The sequence below is a fragment of the Strongylocentrotus purpuratus genome, unplaced genomic scaffold, assembly GCF_000002235.5.
Source record: "Strongylocentrotus purpuratus isolate Spur 01 unplaced genomic scaffold, Spur_5.0 spur5_scaffold_10, whole genome shotgun sequence".
Lineage (NCBI taxonomy): Eukaryota > Metazoa > Echinodermata > Echinoidea > Camarodonta > Strongylocentrotidae > Strongylocentrotus > Strongylocentrotus purpuratus.
In genome coordinates, this window is record NW_022145595.1 from 20,116,148 (window position 1) to 20,143,862 (window position 27,715).

The 27,715-nt window shown below is 37.2% G+C and overlaps 1 protein-coding gene across 1 annotated transcript; it reads right to left on the minus strand.

Annotated features, from left to right (window-relative positions):
• Positions 1-823: 823 nt before the first annotated feature.
• On the minus strand, positions 824-27,697 carry LOC105436869. Its single transcript, XM_030979159.1, has 12 exons — positions 27,209-27,697; positions 25,199-25,384; positions 23,732-23,811; positions 23,230-23,293; positions 18,698-18,811; positions 16,580-16,777; positions 14,767-14,895; positions 13,180-13,500; positions 5,025-5,147; positions 4,377-4,448; positions 3,522-3,596; positions 824-1,882 (listed from the first exon to the last, which is right to left on the minus strand). Exons 1-12 carry the CDS (start codon positions 27,695-27,697, stop codon positions 1,853-1,855), a joined length of 1,881 nt encoding a protein of 626 aa, XP_030835019.1. The 3' UTR covers positions 824-1,852.
• Between the last annotated feature and the right edge of the window lie 18 nt (positions 27,698-27,715).

Here is a 27,715-nt window from a genome sequence, read left to right on the forward strand (position 1 = left end):
GTTAATAAATATCAATAAAACTAATACGATATCATTTTTGAAAAATTGTTTACCTGAATATAAAACAATAACGGCGATGTTGGTATAATACAAGTTATAACAGCAATAATTCTGAAAGAATAATAATATCAGTTGATAAAAAACAAGATAAATAACAATAAAACAAATAAGGAAAAAATCTAATGATTTAGAAAAAAAACCTGAAATAAAACAATAGCGGTTATATAAGTATAGTACAAGTTAGAATAATATGTAGTATCAGTCAATAAAAAAAAATATATGTATACGTTATGAAGGTTGAAAGGGAAAGATATAGATAGACAAGTGTGAAATGAAAAATTGGGCGAGGTTTAGCATTGGTATTAGAAAAGTTATGAAAAAAGAATAAAAAGAAGAAGAAGAAGTTGGAGGAGGAGTTGTACAAGTGGTAAAAGTGGTAAAAGTGGCAGTACACTTGTGAATAATACCATCCTCATCATCTTCGCATTTCTAATAAACGATGAACAATAACAACAATTAAAAAAAACATCAATAAACCAAATATAGGTATATACTAAATAAAAAACAATGAGATGAGGATGGTACCAAGAACAATAAGTCCTGCAGTTGAAGGAATACAAACATATTTGTAATTGCCAAGAATGTGGTTTTCCTATGACCTTCGCGAAGCGTGTTTAGGAACATGACATTCTTGGCCATCAAAATATTAAAACGCGATGCAATTCCCCAGAAATCTCTGGAAATAAATCAAAATCTCTAAATATAATATTCATAAAAACAGATTTCATTCGTGTATTTTTCGGAAAAGCCATATATGGCTGCGCCAAATATTAAGTATTAAAAGATCATTGCCCGAAGGCCAATGATTATCCCGACAAAACTAAAGATCCGAACACCTTCTTAATATATATATGTATAACTTATGTTTGTTTGTTTGTTTGTTTGTTTAATGAATATATATGCTATATTGAATATTCAAACATCGTCTTAATAATATGTATAACTTATGTATGTTTTTTGTAACTTATACAGCCCTTTTTAAAGTCGTTGTCGATATGCTTTGCATTTCTACGATTTGGAAGAAAGGGGTACTCCCATTATTGACATATACAGCAAAGAGATCCCACAAGAAAAATAGATCTGATTGGAGCGAGAAGAAAATATAAATTTATATCATAATACTACCTGTATATCGTTAAATATTACAATGATGATGAAATCAAACTAGATCATAAAGATACAGGAAAGGCGATGAACATAGTTTTCTGACACCTTATGCAAATGTTTGTAGATACAAATATATTAATATCACGTCACGCGTTCAATATAGCGTTTACTTTCTCGTTAAATAAGAGTTATGTCGAATAACATTTAGGATAAATATTCCTAGTTCTCTTGCTAGGATTTATGTTACTTCTACATTCGTAAGCATTGATAGAATGACTTAGGATATAATGGGGATGTTATTTGTGTGTTTATGTCATAACAACGTATGTTTAAATATACTATATCGGAATTCTCGTAAGGTCATTAATATCGTAATAAGTGAACAATGGCGTTCTGCCTTGAAACATCGTCGAAAATCGTACGTTTGGCGCAACTCATTCGGTTCGTATCTACGAACACCATGTAAGTTGGAACATAAACTACACAAGGCCAACGGCGACAGTGCCGTAATGAGGGTTTCTACAAAGCCCTTTTCCAATAGGAGATGAAGCGTGGCTCTGGAACTTTCCCGGCGCGCTGCATGGTCGCCCCCATATCCCTGGCCGTGTGCGTACTCGAAAGGGAAAGAGTGGTCGATCACTACTTTGAAGGGGTTGGAGACTCTGCTACGCGGTGTTTTCACTCGCTAGTTATCGATCACAGAGTATACGTGGTTCTATAATGCAGTGAGAAGAAACATAATGAAAGAGAAAATAATTTGGGGGGAAAATAAATATAATATAACAAATGAAACTGATAAATTTTATCTTATCGTCAGGCCTTTTGCACACACTAATTTTTTGCTCACGGATTACCGCGTCAGAGTAGTCTTTGACGAAACGTTTAAGAATGACATCACAATCAAAGTGAATGCAAAATGAACAATTAAAACATTGTGTTAAATTACCGGTGTATGGGCCAGGCGCGGATCCAGGATTTCTTAGGGGAGGGGGCCTGTTACACCCACAAATGTAATAACGCCCACAAATGTAATAACCCCCCCCCCCCCCCCCTCGATCCGCCACTGGTATGGGCTAACGGGACCAAAATGACGTCTCTTGTTCAAAAGGCATAATACACCTGGTAACGCATCATCAGAAGGGAGGGAGAGAGAAAGGGGAGGGGCTGGGGTAGAGAAGACAGAGAGGGGGAGCCGAAAATGAAAGAAAAAGGGGAATTTCTTCCCAAAACAAAAACGCCCACAAATGTAATAACCCCCCCCCCCCCCCCCCCCCCCCCTCGATCCGCCACTGGTATGGGCTAACGGGACCGAAATGACGTCTCTTGTTCAAAAGGCATAATACACCTGGTAACGCATCATCAGAAGGGAGGGAGAGAGAAAGGGGAGGGGCTGGGGTAGAGAAGACAGAGAGGGGGAGCCGAAAATGAAAGAAAAAGGGGAATTTCTTCCCAAAACAAAATCACGGCGTAATGCACTTTGTTATTGTTAAATAATTATTAATAACGAGTTAACTCTACCGAATTCCTCAATTTTTCAAAGAAATAACAAGAAACATTCAAACCCCACTGGACAGTCGAACCACTTCCACACTCCTCGAATGAGAATAGCTTCGCACAACAAAAATAATTATTTACACCGGTCCAGTATTTTGGAATAGCATTGATCCATCTCTTAAACAAAGTACCAGTCTATACACATTTTTTTTTAAAGCTAAAGATTAAAATTTGTAAACTCAAAGACATGAATCTCGGTTCGTTTGACTCTCGACCCAATCTCTTTCTCCCTCTTTTTACTGATCTAACCTCCTTTTTCTTGAGCTTTTGCAATCATTCATTTTCCCTTTTGTTTGTATCTTTCTTTCATTTTGCCTTCTACTATTTTCATCCATTTTTCCTCTCTTTTATTATTATCCCCCAAAAATCTATAATTTCTGAGCTACATATTTATTCTATTTATTGATTTTCTAAGCATAGTTTGTTCATGTTTTATTGTAAAACAGCATCTGAGGAACTAACACTTCAACAAGCTCTGCTTCCAGTTCGTTCCTCATTTCTCGTGCCTTTTCTATTATATTTGTCGTTTCAGCATATTTTTGTAATATAATTATTCATTGTATTATGTTTTGCATGATAAATAAAATGATTTGAATCATTTGAACTATAATCATGTAAATTCTTCCAGTCTGTAAAGATATTTCATTGTAACTAACGCGAGAGATAAAAATTATGAAAAGAGACCAAGCATCATTTTCGGCTTATCGTCGTTTTCAATCGCTTGTAGTTCTTTGGGCATTTTGGGCAGAAGGGGCAAGACTTTCAACAAAGAACAAAAAAAGAAGAAAGTTCTAACTTACGTCCTCTAGATCCACGTACTGCTGCTGGTAGGCATACTGTCTCCCATAGCCTAAGTTTCTTCCTCCTCGCACCTTCTAGCAAGATTGAACAAAAATATAATAAGAATTCTTTTGTTTATAGTACGGAATATTAATGTTGTCATTATTGTAATTTGCTGCTCTAAAGTTAGGGCATGCAGCCGTGATGATCATGGGGGAAGCCGCCACCAATTTTCGTATTACCAATGATCCCTCTTAGGCCAACTCAAGTTATGGTGCGAAGATAATTATTGAATAATAATTTACGATGTGAGAAATTGTCGTTAACCAACTGACCCACTCGGTCAATGTTTATTAAAAGGGTAATTGTCAATGCTGGGTTAATAATGTTTACATTGCATCCGAGAAGAGCAGTATTCAATTCAATTCAATTTAATTCAATTTTATTTCGTCCTTAGATAGGTCTACGATTGATCACTATGAACTCTTGGTCAGATATTTCAATTTTGAAATAACAATACAAACTTGAATTAAACAACAACAAAACAAAAATAACAAAACAAATACCAATAAAGAAGTAAGATAATAAAATCTTAAATTATCGTCCAATTGTGACATGGAAATTCACTGTGGGATTTTACATATTGCGTATAACATTACAATCATGTATAAAAAGACGTCAAAAGCAGGACTTTGAAATTAGAAATGAATACATTCACAATCGGTGAAAAATATGGAGAACACATGACATCGACACAATGCACAAATGTACATAGTAGTATTAGTAATATTAATACTGATTTGGCTACCATGGGGGGAATAAGACTCAATAGTTATTGCGATCAAAATGGTGATTAAATTGTCAAAGAAAATTACCTGTGTTTCCTCACGTGGCCTTCTCGGCACGAAGTCTTGGCCGAGTCCGTACAAATCATGCTCCAATCGGTTCTGATAAAAATCAAACGACAACAAAATGTTCATCAAAAGAACGAAAAATCACGTTAAATTAAGTTCAAATGGAACTCTAAATATTATAAGAATATGTTCGAGCATGGCATTAATAATACTTTCGTCAAGGGATATTGGGGTGGCTTTTCATAAAAATTAAATATTAAATATTAAATATTATTATTATTATTATTATTATTATTATTATTATTATTATTATTATTATTATTATTATTATTATTATTATTATTATTATTATTATTATTATTATTATTATGTCATCATACACCCCTTTTATTCTTTCTTCTGGGGATATAGATTACTTTTAATTTGTAGAATTACAAAATATACACCTACATTGTCTTCCCCATTGAATTTAAAGGTAGTTTGTACATCATCGCCCAAATTGAGCCATTTTGAAAATAACGAGCTAGCAATAATCACCTTAGTTCCCTCTAAAGCTCGTTTGCAGATTACGCACATTCCAAACCAAAAACTCACGGATTTTACACAGTGGTCAATTGCTTACATGTTTTACTCCCCCATCACATAACATAGTATACTTGTAGACCTCACCTTTTGCATTTCTTCCAGCTTCTTCTTGGTTTTTTCCAGCTCTTTCTTCAACGTATCGACCTGTCCGGCTGCCTTCTCTCGATCACGCCTTTCTTGGATGAAATCAGTCCGGAAAATATCAATCTGTTATGATTAAAACAAAAAAAGAGTAACAGATCAATTGTTTAAAAAAAAGTTGTAATTTGTGAATAGCTCAGCCAAACATACACTACGTGCATGTTCTGTAATATTAACATGATTTATTCACATAATTGCGACGTAATCAATATATTTCTATTGACTTTACAGTTGAAATAGCTTAATGATATATGATTATTTAGAAAGTGAGTATTCGATTGTGCCACGTCTAATATTTCTGTGTTGTATCTTTCTAAATGTACTATGGAATTTTATTTAACTGTTCTGTATAATCGTTATGTTTTTTAATGTAAATATGTTAAGGTTTATTCAGGGCCCCAATGGGAGACCACTTTTTATTGGTGAATGGGCTACCCTGACAAAAGATTAGAAATAAATAAATAAATACAAATAAAAATAATTAAATGTCTAATTATTTCATTTTCTTGTTCAGCCTCGATTTTCTCTTTATTTTTAGCCAGACTCACTTCGTAAATCATTGACATCCCATTATTTCCTAACCAGTCAAACGTGTACTAAAATTATTATCCTTTCCTGTTATTGGAAGGTTTCCCTGTTTGGACCAAACGTACATGCCGAGTGTCATTAAATAAAGAATAACCACTACATTGAACATGATTACACAAAATTATTTTTCTCGGGTCATGCCCTATAGAGAGAAAATCCACCGTCTTTTCGTAATAAAACTGCATTACAATCAGGATCGAGTTTCTGATCAATTTGATTATTTTTTTAATGACGATTGTAAAACGTATGTTATATAACTTCCTTTTTGCATGATATTTGTCATACCAGGATTTATATTCATATATTTTGTAATGTTTTTTGTAAATATTGTTGTTATGTATTTTGATACAGGACATAATTTGGAAGCAAATGCACTTGAACCTGAATGGGAAAACGGTACTTTTGTCAAAATCTTTTCTTTTTTTTGCAGCGAGTATTTTGTTTTTCTTGGAAACCCGTTTTGATAGGGTATCAAAGGAAGTTGATGCTGAAGCTAAAATTACAGGATCGATGGAATTAAAAGTCCTTGAATTAAGAGGCACATTGAGTTTACGTGTTATACGCGGGTGTGTTGACACCGGTCAATATTAGTCTTCAAACACAGACTCTAATTTGACACTGTCACCACGATTCTGAAAGCCTTGAGCAGAGCCTGGATATTTCAGTTTCAGTTTCAAAGCAGATAAAGTGTTCACAGCCTATCGTAGTCTCACATTGCAGGCACTAGGGACTTTTAGATTTGCACAACGGAGAACGTGGACTGATCTTTTAAGGCGATGTGACGTCCTTTTAAGACACTGGCAGTGACGTCACATTGCCTTAAAAGGGCAGTTCACGTTCTGTTCGTGCAGAATCTACAAGTCCCTAATATGACCTATACTGACACGGAAATTCCCCAACTAAACAGAGTTTGCACAATACCAATTTTGCTTTAGTAATCAATACGTAGGATGGAATTTTGATTGGCATGGTTGACATTTTGTGCAAAATTATGTAAATGTCAGGCGTAAACAAAAACACGATTTCGTTCCTTGTACAGGATAATCACGAGCCATCAGACGTAGGATATATAATTACATTTTGGGGGGGTAATACTTTGTAAAGGTTTGGTTATTATAAATTTGAATTAAAATATGAATTAAAGATAAGGTTGAGTTCTCGGAAGAGGTGGAAAATAATTTGTAAGCGTTATCATTGTTATTATCCAAATGTGGAAGAACAACAGATAAACCATGTTCCCTGAAAAACAATGGCTCTTCAAATGCCTTCATATTATAAATATGGCATGTAACATCGTAAAAATCGGGACGGATTTTTACGCCACATGTTCGTGTAGTCCCCTATACATCTTTATGTGTACAGTGCTTGCAACTTTACTACGACTTGGCCAAATTTCTTATCATTTTGATGTTTCCAGAACCTTGCAATACACACAAATACTTATATGCTAGATGATCAACCTTTTCTGGTCGATTCCACACCGTTTCTTTCACAATGCAATCGCATGACCAGAACTCAACTTCATCTTTAATGCGACAAATTCAACTAACCACAAAAAAAGGCAAAAGCCAAAGTAAAACATTGACATTCCAACGGATGATAAGTGATACAAATATGATTCAAAGAATCTATTTCATAAAAATAGTATAATGCTTTATAACTTTTATGCTATTTCTAAGGGTATAAGTTTCTTTTTTGTTCGTTATTTCATAAGTTTTTAACCAACATATTCTCATAATTTACCCACATGTGTTTGTCTCCAAAAGCAGCTATAGGGTCAACCAAATGTATTAATATGTCTTACCGTTGATCTTTTTTCTGAATAATTCATTTAAATCTCTTTTGAAATAATGCACATTTGAAAAGGCTTATCAATATTCATATTGTTCCCGTATGTATTGTACATGATTTTTATTTTCTTCAAATAATGTTATGGTAGACTTCTGTTTTGTAAACACCAAAATATTCAGGCAATATGCGAGCTACGTTTCCTGATATACACAAACAAGTAAACCTTGAGATCAGTGAATATCAAAATTCGTGATGTAAATAGCAGCTGAAACCTATATGCCCGTATGCTGGATCTATTATTGTATTCCCAGTAATATCGTCATGTATTTACGTCATGGTAAGTCACAAGACTGGAAATACGGTTAACTCAATAAACATATGGTGATGTAGCCTCCACTTATAACCAGGGGAATCCCATTTGGTTGTTTTCCTATCGCCCATGACTGGCAGTATACAAACACAAGTCTATTTACAAATGCACTGAGTTTTAGTCAACGCGAATAACAAACCGTATATTTGTGTATGTACAGCAAGCACCCCCGCCCATTTATACTGCGTACATACGATTGTGTTTGTTAGAACACATCCATAATCATGAATGCTTTTACAAAACTAAAATTTACCAGAAAAATTACTTGTCTATTTATTGTTTGTTGTCTAGATATGAGTTGGGCAGTTATTTCTTTCTGCCGGTTGGTTAGCAGTAATATTATATTCTTAACAATCATAATGATTTTAATGCCTAATATAACTGTATATTCAATGAAAATGAGCCTGATATGGTTATTATGATAATCAAAACTGAAAAAGGGCTCTAAATTAATAAATGCCGCATGTCATGCTCAGTTCATCTCTATATAAGTCATATTAGACCAGTAGTTTTAAAATGTATTATTAACAAAATGACATTTAATCAAATGTTACGATTAAAGTGGACAATATATGAAATTTAGCGTATGACTGTATTTATATATCTCTTCCCCGCCCTCTCTGCATGCCAAACAGTTTAACATAAAACAATCTTGTCAAAGACCAAAGAAGCCATTGATGTTATGTTGTTATTATGTTTTATAATCTATTTAATTTTGTACATTTCCTTGTAACACACAATTGTACCAGTGAACAATGAATTTCCATATTATGGACAATAAATCAATTCAATTCAATTCAATTCAATAACATTAACAATCGGTATTCTCCGGTTTCTGTTGATATTAATTAGCCCCATACATCACATTTACATCATTTCTTTTAGTGTGTGCTGTGTCTTTAGGATTATGAAGTGGCAGATTATAGTCGGGGCCTATCCGGTCCATGCCCCCCCCCCCTTGAGACCCAAGTGACAAACTTTCATTACACGATTCCCACGTTGTGACCAAAATAACTTTTGTGCCGCCTTTTTTATCTTTATTTTATTCCTACTTCTTCTTTTTCTTCTTCATCTACTATACTACTTATACTGCTGCTACTACTACTACTACTACTACTAATACTACTAATACTACTACTACCACCACCATCACTATTACTACCACTACTACAACTTCTACTGTTCTATCATATGTATTCCTCTTGTTTTTCTTTTATTTTGCTTGTCAGCAGATTTAGGAATGTGCCCCTTGTTTTACTAGATCCTGGATCCGCCTCTGGTAATATTAATTTATGTATCTATTTATTAAAACATCTTTCAACAGGATAACATTGATTAGCTCTCAGGTTGTGTTACATGATGGTCCTAGAAATAACATAAATAGGAAAAAAAATCATTAGGGGAGAAACGGAAAGAGAGGGGGGGTGGGGAGAAATGCATACATTTTGAGGAAAAATACATCGATGGATATAGGTGGATCTACAACAATTACTGACAAGTGTAGTATAATCAGTTAGAAAAGGAAAATAAAAAAGAACAAGAAAATCTTAGCAGCTACATAGGCCTCTAACAAACAATCATAATTTTATAACGCAATGTAATTATAGGGTTAGCAATCATTTCAGTTAGTTATTGCTTATAATGCTGTAGTAGTATGGAGAAACGGCAGTGAACAAATTGTAACGATTAATGGAAGATTTTTTTTATAATGGTCTTACAAACTTCTTATTTATGTTACTTGATGTAAAGTTGTTCGGTTTACATCAACGTGGAAATGAAAACGTGACGATGGGGATGATGAAATATTCATGCGAAAGGGCGTTGGTTATCGCGGTGTTGTGATAATGGAGCATCTAATTTTGAAATAAGAGCGACGATTCGGGACTTTCCTGCGACTAAAATTACCAGATGGGTGATTTTTTAATGACATAATCATTCAGTTCCGATGTTGCCGGCGATGTTGTAATGCCGATGATGACAGTATAGGTAGTTTGCATGCATTTGCATTCTGAAGATTGGGTGATTCCCATAACATCAAATGAAATAAAGAGTGGAAATAGTTTTTGTAAATGTCGTTCTTTGTATAAATCTTAATCTTTTTAGGTCTTTAACTTTGATTGAAATCAACTTGGACAGTGCTAGAATGTTTCTTGGCCTTACAACATGAGGGGCGTACCCCAGCAGCCCATCCCTTCGATTCCTTATGTTCCTCATCGTTTCACCTCCTTTCTTACACCTGTCACTCATCTCAGACATCTAATCTCTGCAGCTTCAAGCTTCGTCACGTGGTCTTCCATTCCTACGTCATTATGTTTTATTTCTTTAAAGGTACTATGTCCCTTTTGCACCCAACCTCAAATGCTGTAGAACTTTGCAGGAATTATGAACATGTCATGTATGTCCTATCTGTGAAATTTAAACTTTAGCAGTGTCCTCATATTCAAATTATGCAAGGAAACCCGTTTACTTGCTAGACTTCACTGTCAGACACTATTGAGTGACTGACTGGCTTTTTTTTCTTCTTTGGTAATAACATACATGAAAAGAGTTGTAAAGGGTGCATGAGCATTTGTCTACATCAATAATCTTTCAAATGCAGTTGGAATTTAACTTTTTCATTTTTTTGGCCTGCAAATGGGACATAGTACCTTTAATATACATTTTTTCTTTCGTTTATAAAACACTTATCAAAGTCGAGCTGTAGAGCACTATCCCTTTGATAATTATACTGCAAGCTTAGTAAATAGTGTTTAATTATATGAATCAAATCAACCTTTAGTTTTCTATATCCAAAATTGAATGTTGAATTTAATTTCTACTAAAAAAATACCAGTCCATTCCTTACTATCTCTATAACCCGCACCTTTATAATAATGATGCAATGATTATCATAAAAAAAGTATCAACGGAAACGCACTTGTACAAACAGATGAGGATGCCAGGAGTTCATACGCATATTGAAAATCGAGCTAGAAGTTGAGTTGAAACGCCAAAGACAAAAACAAAATCCCCACACGCAAGAATAATGGGTCTGATCTCATCACCACCAAGAACTTCGTAATAATTTGATAAAGTGTCTAGTAATATCAAAACGCTAAAGATACCAAAAATCATGACGAATTACTCATTTTGAGTCTTGGTTCGTTAGTTCATTTGATGATAATTTCCCTTGAATTTGGATGATTTCGTAATAATCTCTTCATCATATTAGGCATAAGAGATGAATGCAGGCGTGTCAACTAAATTTATTTATGCGATACACTAATGTTGTTCCTTGGTTTATGTTTTTTCCACTTTAATTGGAAGGATTTTCCAAGATTTTAAAGTTTATATAATGATGCCTGCATGCGTGTTAGCTCATTTCTTTTACGTGATAGATGAGGCATTAATGTAGTCTCCACTCCGACGTGTTGCCTGAACTCCAAGGCAATCGCGTTGGTTAGAGATGTATTACGGCTATCAATCGCTGTACTTTGTTTTTATTTCGCGATAAAGGATTTTATTTCTTGAAAGAGATAATATTCGGACTCTTCCGACTATATATTAACGATATTATGAATACATCTTCTTCATTATGAGGCGCAAACTCTGGAACTCTGAGATAACATGATTTGATTTAAGCAAATTCAGGCTCGCATCTTTCACAAATGCGACAGAAAAGAAACATGGAAGCTTTAAAACATTCTAGATATATTCTTTTCGTTTACTCTTTGGCTGTCTTTTTTCGTTCTCAGCCGTTTTTTCTCACAATAGATAAATCTGTATCGACCATATCTCAATGCTCTTGACCCTCAACTGTCTTTCATCGCGTTGTCATACGATTTGCCATTTCTTGACCGTTACTCGCCGTTCCCCGCCGTACTCGTCGTACTCGTCATTCCTCGCCGTTCATCGCCGTTCTTGTCGTTCTTCCCGTTCTCATGGGGTTTGACGGGGTTCCATCATCTACAACGCCTCTTCACGCCGGCTCTTTGCTACAACTATAGCTCCTGCCATTTCGTCGCTGTTCTTTTACGTTTCATGCCGTTTTCACGGTACATCTACGTTTATCAACTTATCAAACAATTCCGAGTGGTCATACTCGGTTTCTTTGTCATTTTTTTTTATTTCCTTTACGGAAAAACGCCCGACATCTCCTCTCCAATTACTCTTTTTTATTCATTCAATGTCCACATCATACGTTCATGATCTCGTGTTCATCCACGTGCATGAAGTCGGTGTCTTTGCCATAGTATTTCCTATACGGAATGACGCCCGACATCTTCTCTCCAACGACTTTTCTTCATTCATTGTCCGCATTTTGCGTCAATGATCTTGTAAACATTCGCGGAGACGAAGTCGGATCCTATGCCACTGTATTTCTTCTACGATAACACGCCCGACACATCTTCATCAATCTCCAATGAACATGCCTTGGTAATATTTAATATCTAATGCGTCCAGTAAATCGTGATCATCTACGGAGACGAAGTCGGTATCTTTCCCACTGTATTTCTTTACACGATATGACGTCAGACACCTCTTCTCCAATCACCAATGAACACGCCTTGCTAATCTCCGTCTTATGCGTTCATGAAATCGTGATCATCTACGGAGACGAAGTCGGTATCTTTGCCAAGTACGTATTTCTTCTACGATATCACGCCGGAAACCTCCTCTCCAATCACCAATTAACACGCCTTGCTTTTATCCGTCTAAGGCGTTCATGAAATCGTGATCATCTATGGAGACGAAGTTCGTATCTTTCCCACTGATATCACGCCAGAAACCTCCTTTCCAATCACCAATGAACACGCCTTGCTTATCATCGTCTTCTGCATTCACGATCTCCTCATCATCCACGGGTTCGAAGTCGCTTTCGTTGCCATTTGTATTTCCTCTACACTACAGAATGACACCTGACGTCTCCCTTCAAAGGACGTTTGCTTCAAAGGAGAGGCTCACTAACAGCAAGGTCAGTTTATCTCTTCTCTGAATCCTTGTAATTTAACTTCAGTGATGTCTTTTTAAAAAGTTGGGAATCTTTGGCCGATTTGAGCGTTTAAAATAAGACTTTCATATACAGTATCCGTGTTTTATCCATAGTCAACCTCGTGTTTTTAAATGATTAATTCTTCCCAACATTTTTATTTCATTAGTTGTAGATATTTTTTAATAATTTCTTTTGGTTTCTGATATTAATTTTGTCTGAAAATGTCGTTACTTAACCGAGACCTAAAAGGGCCCGATCATGCACTATATTTACAGTCTTTAAAATCATCAATAAGCCTCGTTGAAGGTGAAAATAAATTACATGTTGGTGAACAAATTGAACATGTTGACAAAAGGAGCAAAAGTATAGATTCTTACCTGTTGACGATAGAGTTCCATCTGGCCCTTGAGTTCCTCCTTTCCTAAAGTCATGGGGTTGCGTTGGGGTTCTGCCGGGGGTGACCGGGGCGGTGAGCGGGGCGATCTCGGACGCGGTGACGTCGACTCTCTCACCTGTTTTTCCTTCCCGATCACCACCACCACATCGTCATCCAGATTCGGGTAGAGGGTAGCGGCCGTAACGTTTACCACCTCCCGGGGAAACTTCCTGGCGGCTTTGGTGTGACCAGTGCATCCCAATTCTTCTTCGGCATACGCATTGGCGTAAATTGGTTTCTGTGCGGCCTGTCGTTCCACAACCTATGGAAAGAAAACGGAAACGTTCTTCAATTTGGAAGAGAAGTAGCTGGGTTTTGACATCTTTTAGTTCTCATGCTCTGTTTTGATGTTTCCCAATTTCCCAATCTTCAATGTTCATTCTGTGTGGGCAGTGATGGTGCAATGCTTCATGACACGTGCCCCAGTTCATAATTTATTTTGCGCCATGTGGATGTTAATCTACCGTTGACGATTTAAATAACGGAAAATTTGTAAAGAACATTCATGATCTACACCCCTTCAAATGTATTCCAATTAAACGTATTCACCTACTAATTGCACACTTGAACATTGAGTTAAGGTGACACAAGGTAAAATTGTTGATTGTTGTCATCACGGTCTCACATCATAGGCTAAGATGTGAAGGCAGATTTGTCTACGGGAGGGTGGGAGTGGGGGCGATATATCTAATATTATGACATTGTGTTGCACATTTTCAGGGTAATATAAAATGTCAAAAAAGCGAGAAGTTAATCCACATTCCTTAATAAATTGTGTCCGTACACCTTTTACCGTTTAAGGCAAAAATGCACGTTGTTCATCATAAGAACCATTTTTTTTTGGAGGGTGGGGGTATTTCACCAAACTTCATATTCGGGCAATCAAATTAACAATTTCGCCTTATTAAATTGTAATTTTTTTAACGAAATTTCACCCCCTGATGGATTGTGCTTGCACGCATATTAAGTTTTCAGACAAATACGATATCATATTCTGAGATCATTGTTTACAGAGGGGGTTTGTCACCAAACTTCACAATTCGGACGACGACGTGGAGATGAACGCACGTTTTCAACGTAATAAAATTGAAATAAATATTCGAGACGCTACTCTCTCCCTTGAAAATTGTATCCATACGCCTATTTCTATTTAAGGCTAGTCTTTAGCTCTGGTATGGAAATTGTATGTCCAGATATGATTCATTCTGGATTGCTTTATCCTGCAGTAGATTGGCTGTTTGAACCAGTAAAATAAAATAAAACCTACAAAATCTTGCTGGAAATCATCTTCAATAAAATCCATTTAAACATAGTAACCTGTGTTATTGTTAAGCACATGGTGTCAGACTTACTAAATTTGACTTTTTCTATGCTCACTACTGAGCCCCTAAAACAATTTCTTCCAAAATCGTTTGGCACATGTCAATAATTTGTAATCTTGAACTTGCATTGTAAGTTTCGTTGGATTCTGTGAAGTTAATATTTTCAAAATCTTTACCAGAGTTCAAGATTATCTTAAAATAAATACCTTGTTGAGTCGCTTGATTTCATTGTCTTTATCCTCTTTCTCCTTGATCCATTCACGCAGTTTGGTTGTCAAGTCGCCATATTTCTTTCCGAGGGCATCCCGGTCTTTCTTGTACTGCTCAGCAGCAGCCTACATTCGTGATGAGGCAAAGGTTTTAGGAGGAGTTATCAGAAGAGTTTTTTTCATCGGGATATTTTGACTGCAAAGTGGTTTTCTTATTGCATAATTAAAAAACTAAAATATAGAAAGTTATTGTTTAAAGTATGAAAAGGTGGAAAGAGAAGAAAGGCAAAGAATTGAGATTTAATTCTTAAAAATGAAAAAAGGAGAGAAATTAATTGTTTAAAATGTAAAAAAGGGGATTGTAAATGGGTTTTAAGATAGGTTTAGGGTTAGGTATAGTGTCGCAGGCCTTAAATTTCAATATTTTTAGGGCAAGGCCACTTTTCTGTAGGGCACATTCCTATATTACAGCACAAATAGGAAGAATTGGAAAGGGCACGCAAAATCTCCAAGGCCAATGAGAGGGGCATTGAGGCCAATCAAAAGGGCATCCAAGGCCATGGCCTTGGTGGCCTTGGATTAATTTAAGCCCTGGTGTCGAATCAAGAGTTCTTGTAAAAATCGGTTAGTATATGGGAAAAATGATGCGGACCGGAAGTTGAAAGGTCAAGTGTCATGCAACCGTGATACCTCAGTCACACCAAGGAGACCGACACTAGACCGACGACAGACAAGACCAACAAAAATTGCATTACCCCGAATGGTAAAGAATTATTCCATTAACATTTGTCGGTTTGGGGTCGGGTTGGAGTCGATTCGGCAGTCTGATTAGGTATGTCCTCATCAGCTCGAGATTGCTCAATAGCCCGCTCTTTCTGATTTGGGGAAAAAACGCCCGAAGTTACAAATCGCGACTTCATCAGCTCGAGACTCGAGCTCGAAAAATTAGCTCGAGATATTTTGCTCAGCGGTAGCGCATAGTGCGAGTCTTCGGGCTGGTGAAAACCCATCGGACAATCTATATATATATTTTGCAAACTAGTCCAAGATTATCTCGACCAAATATCCCGCTTATTGCAATTGCGGGCTGATGAAGACGCAAATTAGCTGGATAATTTGCGATAGGGATAGTTTAAATAGCGGGTTATCATATGGCTCCGTTTAGTCTCATTTCACGACGCCCCCTATCGTCAGAGCATGGTCAGCGTCAGCAGCCTAACATGTTAGCCTATGGACGTTTTTTTAAAAATCGTTAAAAATTCATTTTTTGTTTAAACGAAAAGCACATCCACCCCGACGTACGTTATCACTAGCTCTTTCATTTGAGCCCTCATGTCTCATTGACTTTTGAAAGTTCACCCACCGTAATTTTTCAAAATAGGTTGCAAGCTCGTCATTGCCTATAATACACATGTGAAACAAGTCTAACTTTGGACTCAGTTTACCAAGCGATTTGAAGATTATAGGTCGAGCACACGAAACTTAAAACGCATGAATTATCATAGATCACTTCTGCCTATTTCATTATGTCCATTTCATCCAACCCCCCACCGTAATTTTTCCATTTAGTAAAAGCAAACATTTTGCCGAGTTTAGCAAAAACATGAATATTCATGAACGGTCAGACAATACAGCCTTTTAGTACGTAACGTATAGTGAATGGGAATGGGCGATGATCCGTTCAGGAGGTAGAGGTCAGTGGTTTGTGCTGGCAATGTTCACGCGAGCGAAAATGAGACAATCGGAGCAATATGTTTGGCAATCTCGAGCTGATGAAAACATGCCTACTGAGGTATGAATGCGGTAATACCTTCTGCTGTCCCTCAGATTGCCTGACATGAATAAGCGTCTGGTCGTATTCTTTGAACTTCTCATCCAATCGTTTCTCGAGATCCTTACGACGTTCGTCCGAAGCAGCCAGTTGGGCAGATTTCTTCTTCAGTTCGATCTGGTGCTTGGCGGATAGATTCTGGCCGTACTTCTCCCAGGAATGGTTCACGCGCTGAAGCTATGGACACATTGAAGAAAAAGATGGCGAACAATTTGGAAATTTATTGGATGAACTGAATTGGTGTGGCGTCTTTGGGCTCACATTCGGGATTTTTAGATTTGCATGTCGACATAGGCCTAGTGGACTGCTACGTGTGATGTCTCTTTTTAGGCGCTGGTAGTGCCTTAAAGGGATCCGGTAACTTTGTCTTAGATCCTTTAAAAATGCTTGATTTAGCTCATGCTGCAATGATAATTATAAACCTTTAGTTCAGCCAGGAACCTAATGACTTTTACAAGCCGATCGCCTGTCTGATTATCAAGATATTTACGATTGAAAATCGAAATCACATTTTGAGTTTACAAAACGGTTTTCATAACACTACAGTCTATCGGGGAAAACGAATATGGTAAAACGGGTCACTCAGGGGTTTTTACTTTTTTGAGGGACTTCTTAATCATTTTGAAGCGCTTTTTTTAGGGCTCCAATATAACACCATATCACAGACACTGATAACACGTAGGGCCGTGCATCTCAGATTTAACATTGTTAATAAACGATCCCTTTAAAAGGACGTCACAGTGCCTTAAAAGGACGTCACACGTAGCAGATACTATGTCGTCGTGCAAATCTGTGAGTCCCGAATGAAACTCGAACAACGCCCCTTATCACCCATTCTTCAATGTATCAGTAGTGCAATATCCTCACCTCTCAGCTCCACTCAGAACATTTATTGGTAAACCCCATTATTATCTATACAAAAAATACGCTTTAAAAAAATTATAACCTTGTCGGCAAGTTCTAGTATCTGAGGATATTTCTGAGTGTCACGAGGGGGCATACCTATGCTTTCCTGATAATACTTGGCACATTTTATCCTACACCAAAACCTCCCAAAATTCTCATGATTCTAGTTAGCTGTCTGCAGTGGTGTCACCTGATCTAGTAAACAAGTGACGGAGGGAAGCTAATGCCCCCCCCCCTATACAAAAAAGGGGCCTTCATTGGTGCAGCTTTTGTTGTCTGAACGAATCTTCGACGTTATAAAGTATGTCACTTTTTTTTCTTCATCGTTTTATCAATAAAACCAGAAATGGGGATCAACAGAAAAGGGAAAAGGGAACAGCGAAAATAGCAAAGGATTAACAAAAGAAAAACCATGAAAAGGGAGTCCATTGTAAAGATGAATAGTTGCATGAAGAAGTAACAATGGTACCAATTTTGGAAGACGTCACTCTTTGAATATTGCTTCATTCAATAGTCCAAAATTGTTGATGGGTAAGTGTACATCGTGTGAAGTGAATTTAAAAAATAAAAGAATCGTTTCCTCATTCCGTATTTTAAAGACTAGATCAACACAATGTCGTAGTAACTTTTTTTTAGTTCCCGAATGTATTTTTTTTAGAAGAAGTCGAATCAAAATCCCTCTTGTTAGCCTTCTCCAGACTAAACCATGCATACGCTAGTACTAGTAGAATAACACATTAATGCAATAATATTTATAGCAACTGCATAAAAAACTTATGACTATGGTGTATGTGTAAATATTAAAGTCGCTGCTAGAGAGGGAATGGGTTTCAGACGGTTGACAGCAATTATTTTGTTGTTGTCAGAAATACAGAATTGTGTCGGCAAACATCAAGATCAGGGCCCTGTATTATAAAGAGTTGCAATTGATGCAAACGATTCGCAACTTAAGAATTAATCGCAACTATTTACTTAAGAAATAAGAATAAGAATGAGAATTTGAAGTTGCCATCGATTCGAATCAATCACAACTCTTTATATACGAAGGAGCCCTTGACGTGTTTTTCTGTGGGCTGATTGGCAATTTATTTTCATTCTTTGCTTTTTTTTCGTTGGAATGTGTTGTCGGAAAATTTGGCATGCAGCTATGCACCCTATTCAAAATGCCCCAGATACACTATTGTTGAATACCTCTTTATTTTGGCTCCGAATTTTCTTCAATTCTTTCTTCATCCGATCATCCTCGCCAGGAGCTTGTTTCTGAGTCTGATCGGTCGTCACAGAGCCATCTGTACCTTTGCCATCCTGGGGAGAGTAGAGAGCATGATTATTATGTGCATCGCACACGATGCGTCATTTCCTGACGTAGGACTGCGTCTCTGACTGGCGTGATTTTTGACGCACCGTGTGACAGGGACGTTGTACAAAGCATACGAGTGAAAAGAACAGTGCACACATCGCGCTGAATTACTGGCGTATGCGCTAATTGTCCGTATATGATTTATTAGCGCAGGTAATAGCGCAGTCCAAATGACGCCTCGTACGGAACGGTCATAACGGGTATTAATTTCCAATCCAATCCAATTCAAAAGATATTTGATAAAGCGCCTTTTCCTTGCAGTTACAAAAGCGCTGTACACGCGATCCACAATGTTTGGGCCACTAGCTTAAAAACAAAAGTTAGACACTTCTCAGAGATCAGTCAAGTATAAAGTATATGAAGGCCGGTGATACAGTAATTTCTAGCAGCATAGATGTGACTTGATTATTTTAGAAATGCATTACTTATTCAAGGCATTGGGGCTATTCTACTGGGATTCTTTTTAGAGCATGCATCTTCTATGTTGATCAATGTAATATTACCAGTTTATTTTTTATGTAAAAGATTATATCACGTTTTGTGTGGTTTATAATAAAATGAACTTCATCTTGAACTTGAACTTCTTATATCCCTTGAACTCAACAAACGCCTAAGTTGATTTCACTTTAATCCTTACGCCTGTTGAACACGAGACATCAATTCGATTGCGTTATCATACATGAACCTATGCTCAGCAAACTTGAAGGCAGGTAGAGCATATGCCAGTATAATTTAAACCAATGCTTGCAGTGTTCGCTTTGCATGCACTGTCTGTACGATCTAAAAGCTGACGCACTACGTCACAAAATAAGCAACGCTTGGCACGACTATTTATTTTTCTTTAATCCAAACTCTCTCTCCTCATGATAATGTCTTTGACGTTAAAACATATCGTACTTTGCTTAACATATTCACAGAATAAAATCTTCACGCCTAATATCGGTTGAGAAATACAACTGCAAATACAATTGACATGTTCGAATGTGTTGTCCCGTTATTGCCAATAGATTGACCATTATGATGGGAGAGTTCGGTTAAGGATTAAAGAATGATTTAAAATTTAAGATGTCCTTATTCTACGTTATGGAGCAAACTATGCAGCGCTTCCTGCAAAGAAAAGGCGCTAGAGCAAATTTCCTGTGGATTGAATTGGATTGCAAGGCAGCGCTCAAAATACACGGGGGCGGTGGGCGATTCGCCCCCGTGAGCTACATAATCGCCCCCGTCAGGTTGCTCACGGAGGCGATTGCAAAATTTAAAATCGCCCCCGTGGAATTATAGAATAAAGATTATCTTTTCTGTTATAACTTTAGCACAATATTTAGTTTCAATTTTCAAACCTTAAACCAATGAAACGGAACTTATATTAGCGTGCAAGATTTCCCGTTCTATGAGTAGGCCTATTAATTATTACCGATTCAGCTTACAGTGCAGTGCCGCCGTCAGCAGTGGTTATACTGCGCCGTCGGTACGTGTGCACGCTGCCGCGCCATGTCTGCTGGAGCTGGAGGCGATCGCGCAAGGGCAGAAACATGGTCATGGAGAAGTTTTTCGTTGTAAACCCGCTGAAATCTGGTGATTTCAAATGACCAGCAAATAATGAACCTCGACCAGTAAATCAATATTAGGGACTTTTAGATTTGCACGATGAGAACGTGGACTGCAACGTGTGACGTCCTTTTAAGGCACTGCCAGTACGTGCTTAAAAGGACGTCACATGTGAGGGGGCTGGATAAATGCACATATATTTGTTTTTGGGGGGTCCAGTTTTTTGGGAACATTTTTGCGCCGACTCAGCCGGCAGGTGAATATTAAAGCGGGGGGATGCTGGAGAGGAGGACTACTAATCTATTTTATTTTTTTCAGGGGGGGGGGAATGAAATGCCGTTTTAGCATAACTTTCTTTTTAACTCTTACTTTCACCTATCTCAGATAACCCCAAGTTTTTGGTTGCTGCTTTATATGTAGTTGATAATGCATGATTAAAATAAAGAGAGAGAGAGAGAGAGAGAGGGAACCACCATCATTTTGCAATGGTTCAGGGTTTGTGTAATATACATTTGAAACCATTTCTTAGCGTCTCAACCCTAAAAAAATAGCAAAACTATTTTTGAGGAAAATCATTATACTGAACTGAATAAAGAATAATAGCTTTATATTGGCTCATACTAATACTGATACGGGCTAAAGACAATGTGGTATTTGTATAGAGGTATTCCAAAATGACATTCTGATAACCAACATTTTGTCCTGGTATCATATGTATATACGCATAATTCAACTGATCTTTATGATTTCTTAACGTGACATAGCTTCTTCTCCCCCTGCAAACAAAAAAGAAACCAAGGTTATTTAATAAAAGGATCATGCGACGAATAATAATTGTGATTCAAATTGATGCAAGGATTTTTTTTTTTGAATAAGCAATGCTTTTCACCAGAATCTTCTTTGTAAAAACGACTTTTACAAGTCTCAGCCATGCAAGTCTGCCACTGTGTTGTAAGATCACTTTCAGATTAGGAGAAATGTATTCTTTAATGAGTATTTTACATTGAATGGAACGTCTCAACTCAGTAAGCATGGCTGAGATTTGTAAAAGTTGTTTTTACAAAGAAGATTCGGGTGAATAGCAGTGCTTATTCAAACAAATATTCGCATCAATTTGAATCACAATCATTTTTTGTCGCTTAATCCCTTTTAATGACCTTGTTTTCTTTCTCGTTTGCAAGGGGAGAGGAAGATATGCCTGGTATGTTAAAGATATCATAAAGATCATTGTTGTATGCGTATATATTATATACACAGGCCCCGCGGAACGTTTATCAAAGTGGGGGGGGGGGGCTAAAGTATTTACGATCAGGTACAGGGTAGCGAGCGTAAATTGGTGTGGGGGGGGGGGGGTTCAGAGGGTTTTAGGCATTTAATTACGGTCAGATAAGCACAAATATTTTGATGCCGCATTTGTGTCACTGGCAGGTCAGGGGGGGGGGGCGTTTTCTATTTTATTTCTTAAGGTAAAATGTACGTTACTATCTTATTTTTTACCCGTTTGGGGGGCTAGGGGGCGGTAGAATCGGCCCGTGGATCCGCGCCTGTCCAAAATAGCACACACACAAAATCGCCTCGCCGCTACGCGGCTCAGTAAAGAAAGAATGTAAAGGTTGCTCCGAATAATGAGGAGGAAATAATGTGCAGAACGGGGAAAAAATCGAGAGAATGTCATCAGGGGATGAAAGTCAGTAACAACTATAAAGCTGGTATGGATATTTGTATAAAAAAGAGCCCCCGTCAGTACTAAAAGAGCTCCTGTGAGAAGGCTCACGGGGGCTCTTTTTTGGGGGGGGGGGGGTAAGAGCCCCCGTGGACAAAAAATTAATTTGAGTCCTGTTGCAAGGATATAATGGACTTTCCCATAAACCAAAGAAATGAGGTTTGTTTATTACCACAAGCCGCAATGACGTCGTTTAAATCAGATAAGATATTTTGGGTGTAATTTCCTGTTCTCTTTTGTCATCCTGGCTGGAGGGCGCATGATAAGATACATAACTTAGTGGCGTAACGGGGTTCATTTATTAAAAGGGGCACTGGCACCAGGGGGATGGGTAGCGATTCCCCAAAAACATAAAATGCCACCAAAAAATAACACGGCCTTTGAATATGAAGAGGGTGTGGGAGAGGTTCTTATCGTATTCTCTACATGTCTTTTCGCCTCTCTTTCTTCCCTTTTCTCCGCCATTCCGGTTTGGGGGGATGTGCCCCACGCGTGCCTCTGGACAGAAGGAGATCGAGAGGACGTAGATCAGACTGATGACGGGTTAAAATGAGTGGGGAGGGGGGGTACGGGGTTGTCAGACTACAGACGTACATGTTATGGAAGAGACCTAAACACGTTGAACTTAGAAGAGGTGTTCAAAGCCAAAATATGTGCTAGGGAACTTGGACAGAAAAGAAAGAGGGGCACGTCTCCGATATCCCCTCTGGACCTATCACTGAATGGGTCATAGTCTGGTTTTATAAGCGACATCGCAGGGATACAATTGATTTATTCCTGTTCTTCTTCCTAATTCTACTTCTTTTTCTTTTAATCTTTCTTCTTCTTCTTCTTCTTATCATTATTATTTATCTTCTCTCCACAATCTGGTTTTATAAAGCTAAAACGCTAATCTTCATCTTCTTCTTCTTCTTCTTCTTCTTCTTCTCCTCCTCCTCCTCCTTCTCCCCATGTTTTTCCGTTTGATTTGGGGCATGTGGCCCCTTGCCCCCATAGCTACAGCAGTGATGTGACTGGGAAATAGGAAATACTGTCTTTTTTTAAAAACAAAATAATAGGGGTCGCATATGGGACAGACATTTTTTTACCTACCAGAATCGGATTTACGCTTGACGAGACAGTTGAGGTGGTACCAATAGTAGCATCTTTAGCATCCCTGTAAGTGTAAATTCAAAATACCCGTAAATAAATAGATGAATACCTAAATTAATTATCGATCTTCATTTAATGTATAAATGATTAATTACTTGAATAAAGAGATATATATAAAATAAATAGATAAATAAATACATTAAAAAAGAGGAATAAACTAATAAGTCAATAGACAAATAAATAAATAGATGAATAAGTTGGAGATTAAGAGTTTGTTGCTTCACTAGAACTTTCGGAAAGATATGAATAGTTAAATTGAATTCAATAATAATTATAAAGTTGCTCAAAATTGTCAGAGAAAAAGATATCCAAATTTGTTGACAAGGTTTCAAACATTTCCCTCCCATTAATAAAGAATTATAGATTTACAATTAATGTTAATTCTCTTTAATTTTTATGTTCGCAAATAAATGTCAGAGATAATTCGCTTCTTCATACAAACCTTTCTTCAATCTCTTTCTTCAACTGACGGACCTCCTTCTGAAGGCTCCTCTTCTCGAGGATGAAGCCATTCAACGTGCCCTGAAAGATACGAATAGTAATTTTTAATTCAATGATAATGTTGATGCTACTACACAAACTACTACTACTATACTATTACCACAACTACTACTACTACTACTGCTACTACTACAACAACTACTACTACTAATACTACTTTTACTACTACTACTACTACTACTACTACTACTACTACTACTACTACTATAACGTGTACTACTACTACTACTACTACTTCTACGATTACTACTGATACTACTACTACTACTTCTACGATTACTACTGATACTACTACTACTACTACCACTACTACTACTTCTACGATTAGACTACTACTACTTATACTACTAATAATAATAATACTAATAATATAATAATAACGGCAATATCATCAACAGCCACCACTGTTTTCTATTGTGTAAGTGGCCTAAGGGTTTATCAATTTTATTTATTCATTCGTAATTTCTTTCAACAGGAAGCCAGTGGACCTAATTCTCGAGAAAGCCCTGCCTGATACAATAACAGTTTACATAATGATATAGCACTCTAAAAACAAATGCCCAAAATGAAGAGAATTCAGGGTCTGACCAATAATTTGAACCAATAATGTGTCCAATATTGGTAATTGTTTTTTACAGTTTTTTAGGTGTAAGGTGAAAATGATTATCAAATTTAGGCGCAAAATTGCATTAAGGTGGCCTGATTAAAAATTGTCATTGTGTTTGGCATTTTAATTGTAACTTGTATATTCAAGAGTGGGGGTAATGGTTCGTGTGGGTTATGACCTTATCTTTTAACTTTGCAGTTGTTTCTTGTTTCTGTTTTGTTTAGTGTGTGTTTTTGTCATAGCTCGCATGAACCATTACATTCAAAACCAAACCAGCACGGTAATAGCTAACAACAGGAAGAACATTATGACGAATTAAATATCCCCGATTGCAACATACCTTATATCATTAAATTGTTTATAACATGTTTATAATCGAGTTATTCGACTTCCATTTTTTTAAACAAAAACAGAAAAATTATGAAAAGGGTAGATCCATTAAAGGTACTATGTCCCATTTGCAGCCAATATCAAATTCTGTAGAACTCTGTAGAACTTTGCATGAGTTATGAATATGTCACGTATGTCCTATCTGTGAAATTCAAACATTAGAAGTGTCCCAGTATTCAAATTATGCAAAGAAATCCGTTTACTTTCTAGACATTTTTTTTTGGGGGGATAAGGGTTGATGAAAAGTAATAGTATTGCATGTATATACCTGATATACTGTATGGCCTAAAATTAAGACAAAAGAATCAGGTGTTTGTCTTAAAAGATGCTGAAGCAATAAACCGGATTAAATGACGATTTTTCACCTCTGCATTTTTTATGTTTTCTTACGAACAATATTCATAGACCTACCCGAAGTGTGGTCACTTCATTGAGCATGTACAACACGAGAGGAAGAATAGCCTTCACATTTTCTACCAGTCGACCAGTGGCCCCGCCTTCTTCTTTCGACACCAATGTTATAGCTTCTTCGATGTCGTCGATGAGCCCGTATACGTTCTCCTCGCTGACATCTCGGTGCGTCGTGGTCATCGCCTTCTGTGGTATCATGGCAATGATACAAATGAAAAGGTATATAGTTTTAAAGAGAGCATTGTTTAAAAAGAGGGAGAGAAGTTTTCCTTAATCACATTCATGATAAATTTGATATTGTAGAACCATTCCTTTAAAAAATATCAAAATCTACATGTAAACAGTGAAATAAGAACCGAAAGGAAGTATGGTAAAAACTCTACTACGATTTCAGTATATTCTATAGTTCAAAAGACTAGACAGTTCAGTGAACAATCCTTGCTTTAGTTCTTTCGCAATATCCGCCTAAAAGTACCGCTGGACTTTTTTGGAAAGATCGATCATAATAAAATAAACATGCTTGTCATTAAGCGTATTTATTAGGCCTTCAGTCTTTTTTAAAATTGATATTTATATAGGTCAGAGATCGAAAGGACATTAAAGGTCGGGTGTAATCCAAATATAAGTTGATTCCTGTTGATGTGCGTGGCTGCATACAACTCATATTAAGATGATTGAATAACGAAATATAAGTTGTATGCAGTTCTGCACATCATCATGAATCTTATGAAACTTATATTTGGATGTCATCCGACCGTTAAGAACAAAAAATTTACAGAAACCATTGGTAAGCCTACGTAAAATATAAATATGAAAAGAAAACATAATTGTCAATTAGGTCACCATACGAAATTGAAAGACGAAATCCCTTCGTCATCTTGAAAAGTTTATAAACTCGATTTACACTGGGAGTGGAAAATATAATCACACAACATTCATAACTAAATGCCTCTTTCATTTTATTGAATAAAATCAAGGGATTCCAATAAATGCTTTTGTGAATGTTTGGGTGTGTGAGTGAGCAAGGACCTATACCAAAATTGCCATCAAGTGTCCTTACCTATGGCAAAATATGCCTACAAAAGACACAACTCATTCATAATCATAAAGCGATGCCGAATCATAGAATGATGTGAATGTCATAGGCCAATTATGTAATGCTGTAAATAATATCCCATGTTACTATGCAATGGCAAATGGCCATTTTCGTAATGTATGCAGCCAAATGTAATGCACACCTTTTTTGTATAGTACCTCAATACGAGTTATAACACGCATCGGCTATCACGTCATTTTTCAGACTGCTTTTCGCCCCCTTTTCCTCCTTCTTTTTCCTTAAAATTTTGCAAGCATACTCTGGGTGGCCATAGTCAGGGCTTTTCGAAGCCGGATTTTTAAAAATCTGTCAAGGCGTCCATTTTAGACGCCATTTTATACTCTTGTGATTATGTTAGTATTGACGGCTTTTAGAGGCACATCACGCGTTATCACATGTTCTTCATTCACCGCAATCCCATTCGTTTTTCACGCAGTACTTGCGAGCCCTTTCTAGGTCCCTTCCTCTATCCCATTTCCTTTCAAACTTCTTACGAAATTTTCGTTCTCCGGAATCATTCATGCGTGACCGTCCAGGCGCCATTTTGTCCGTTTCGGGTCGTTTTTGAGGCCTTTCTTTCGCCCTACCTATCTTCACTAGCACAGAAGCTACAGACTTCTTACAGATTGCTACGGATAGTCCTAGATAAGCTCTTTTGTTTGACACGTTGATACACGGTCGTCATTGCACGCATATCGTTGATCACGATTGCATTTCTAGTTTCATATACTTCTGGTTACGAATATCTTAATAGTCTGGATGCGAATTGCATGCAATAATTGTTGCTCAGTACTAAAATCCATTGATTGCCCGACATAACAACATTTAATTTATTCAAATTGCATTCTGACTATTAAAATATTATACCATAAATCAAATGACATTTTATAATACATAAACCTCACATTCTTTACCTCTTTTCTTTGATCCAGGTGCCCCTGGGACTCGACGGGTGGTGCCCCATTCTCTTCCACACCTCCTTTGTTACACTGAGCTCCACCATCCATCGCATCCTTCATGACCACACCCTTCCTTTCTTGCACCCCTTTCTCGACCACGCCCTTCTTTCGCTCCACCGGTAGCGAGTTCTTCTCCCCCGCCCCATCGGTTACGACATCATCCACCGGGAGGATTAACTGGTTGTTGATCTTGTCTTCCTTGCCATCATTTAATATCCCATTCACGATACCGACGTCACCGCGTTCGGCGCGCTGTATCTTCCTCTCGTCGTCGTTCTCGCCACCGCCGTCGACGTCGTCCTTGGCTGATGATTGGTTTCCCTTATTGTCGTTCTTCAGTGAATTGGTTGGATCCGTGGTAGGAGAAGCTGGTGGAGTCATGCTGTCTCCGTCTGAGTTTACATCTTTGTAACCCGGGGGCTTCGATATCTTGTAGCTTGACATTATTGAATGTGCCATTCT

Excerpts from the sequence above, each read along its gene's own strand:
- LOC105436869 (XM_030979159.1), bottom strand. The coding sequence starts at position 27,697 with ATGTCAAGCTACAAGATATCGAAGCCCCCGGGTTACAAAGATGTAAAC. Across the intron at positions 23,812-25,198 it reads ATGAAGTGACCACACTTCGG|GGCACGTTGAATGGCTTCAT; the intron begins GTAGGTCTATGA and ends CGTATCTTTCAG. Across the intron at positions 14,896-16,579 it reads AATCTGAGGGACAGCAGAAG|GCTGCTGCTGAGCAGTACAA; the intron begins GTATTACCGCAT and ends TCACGAATGTAG.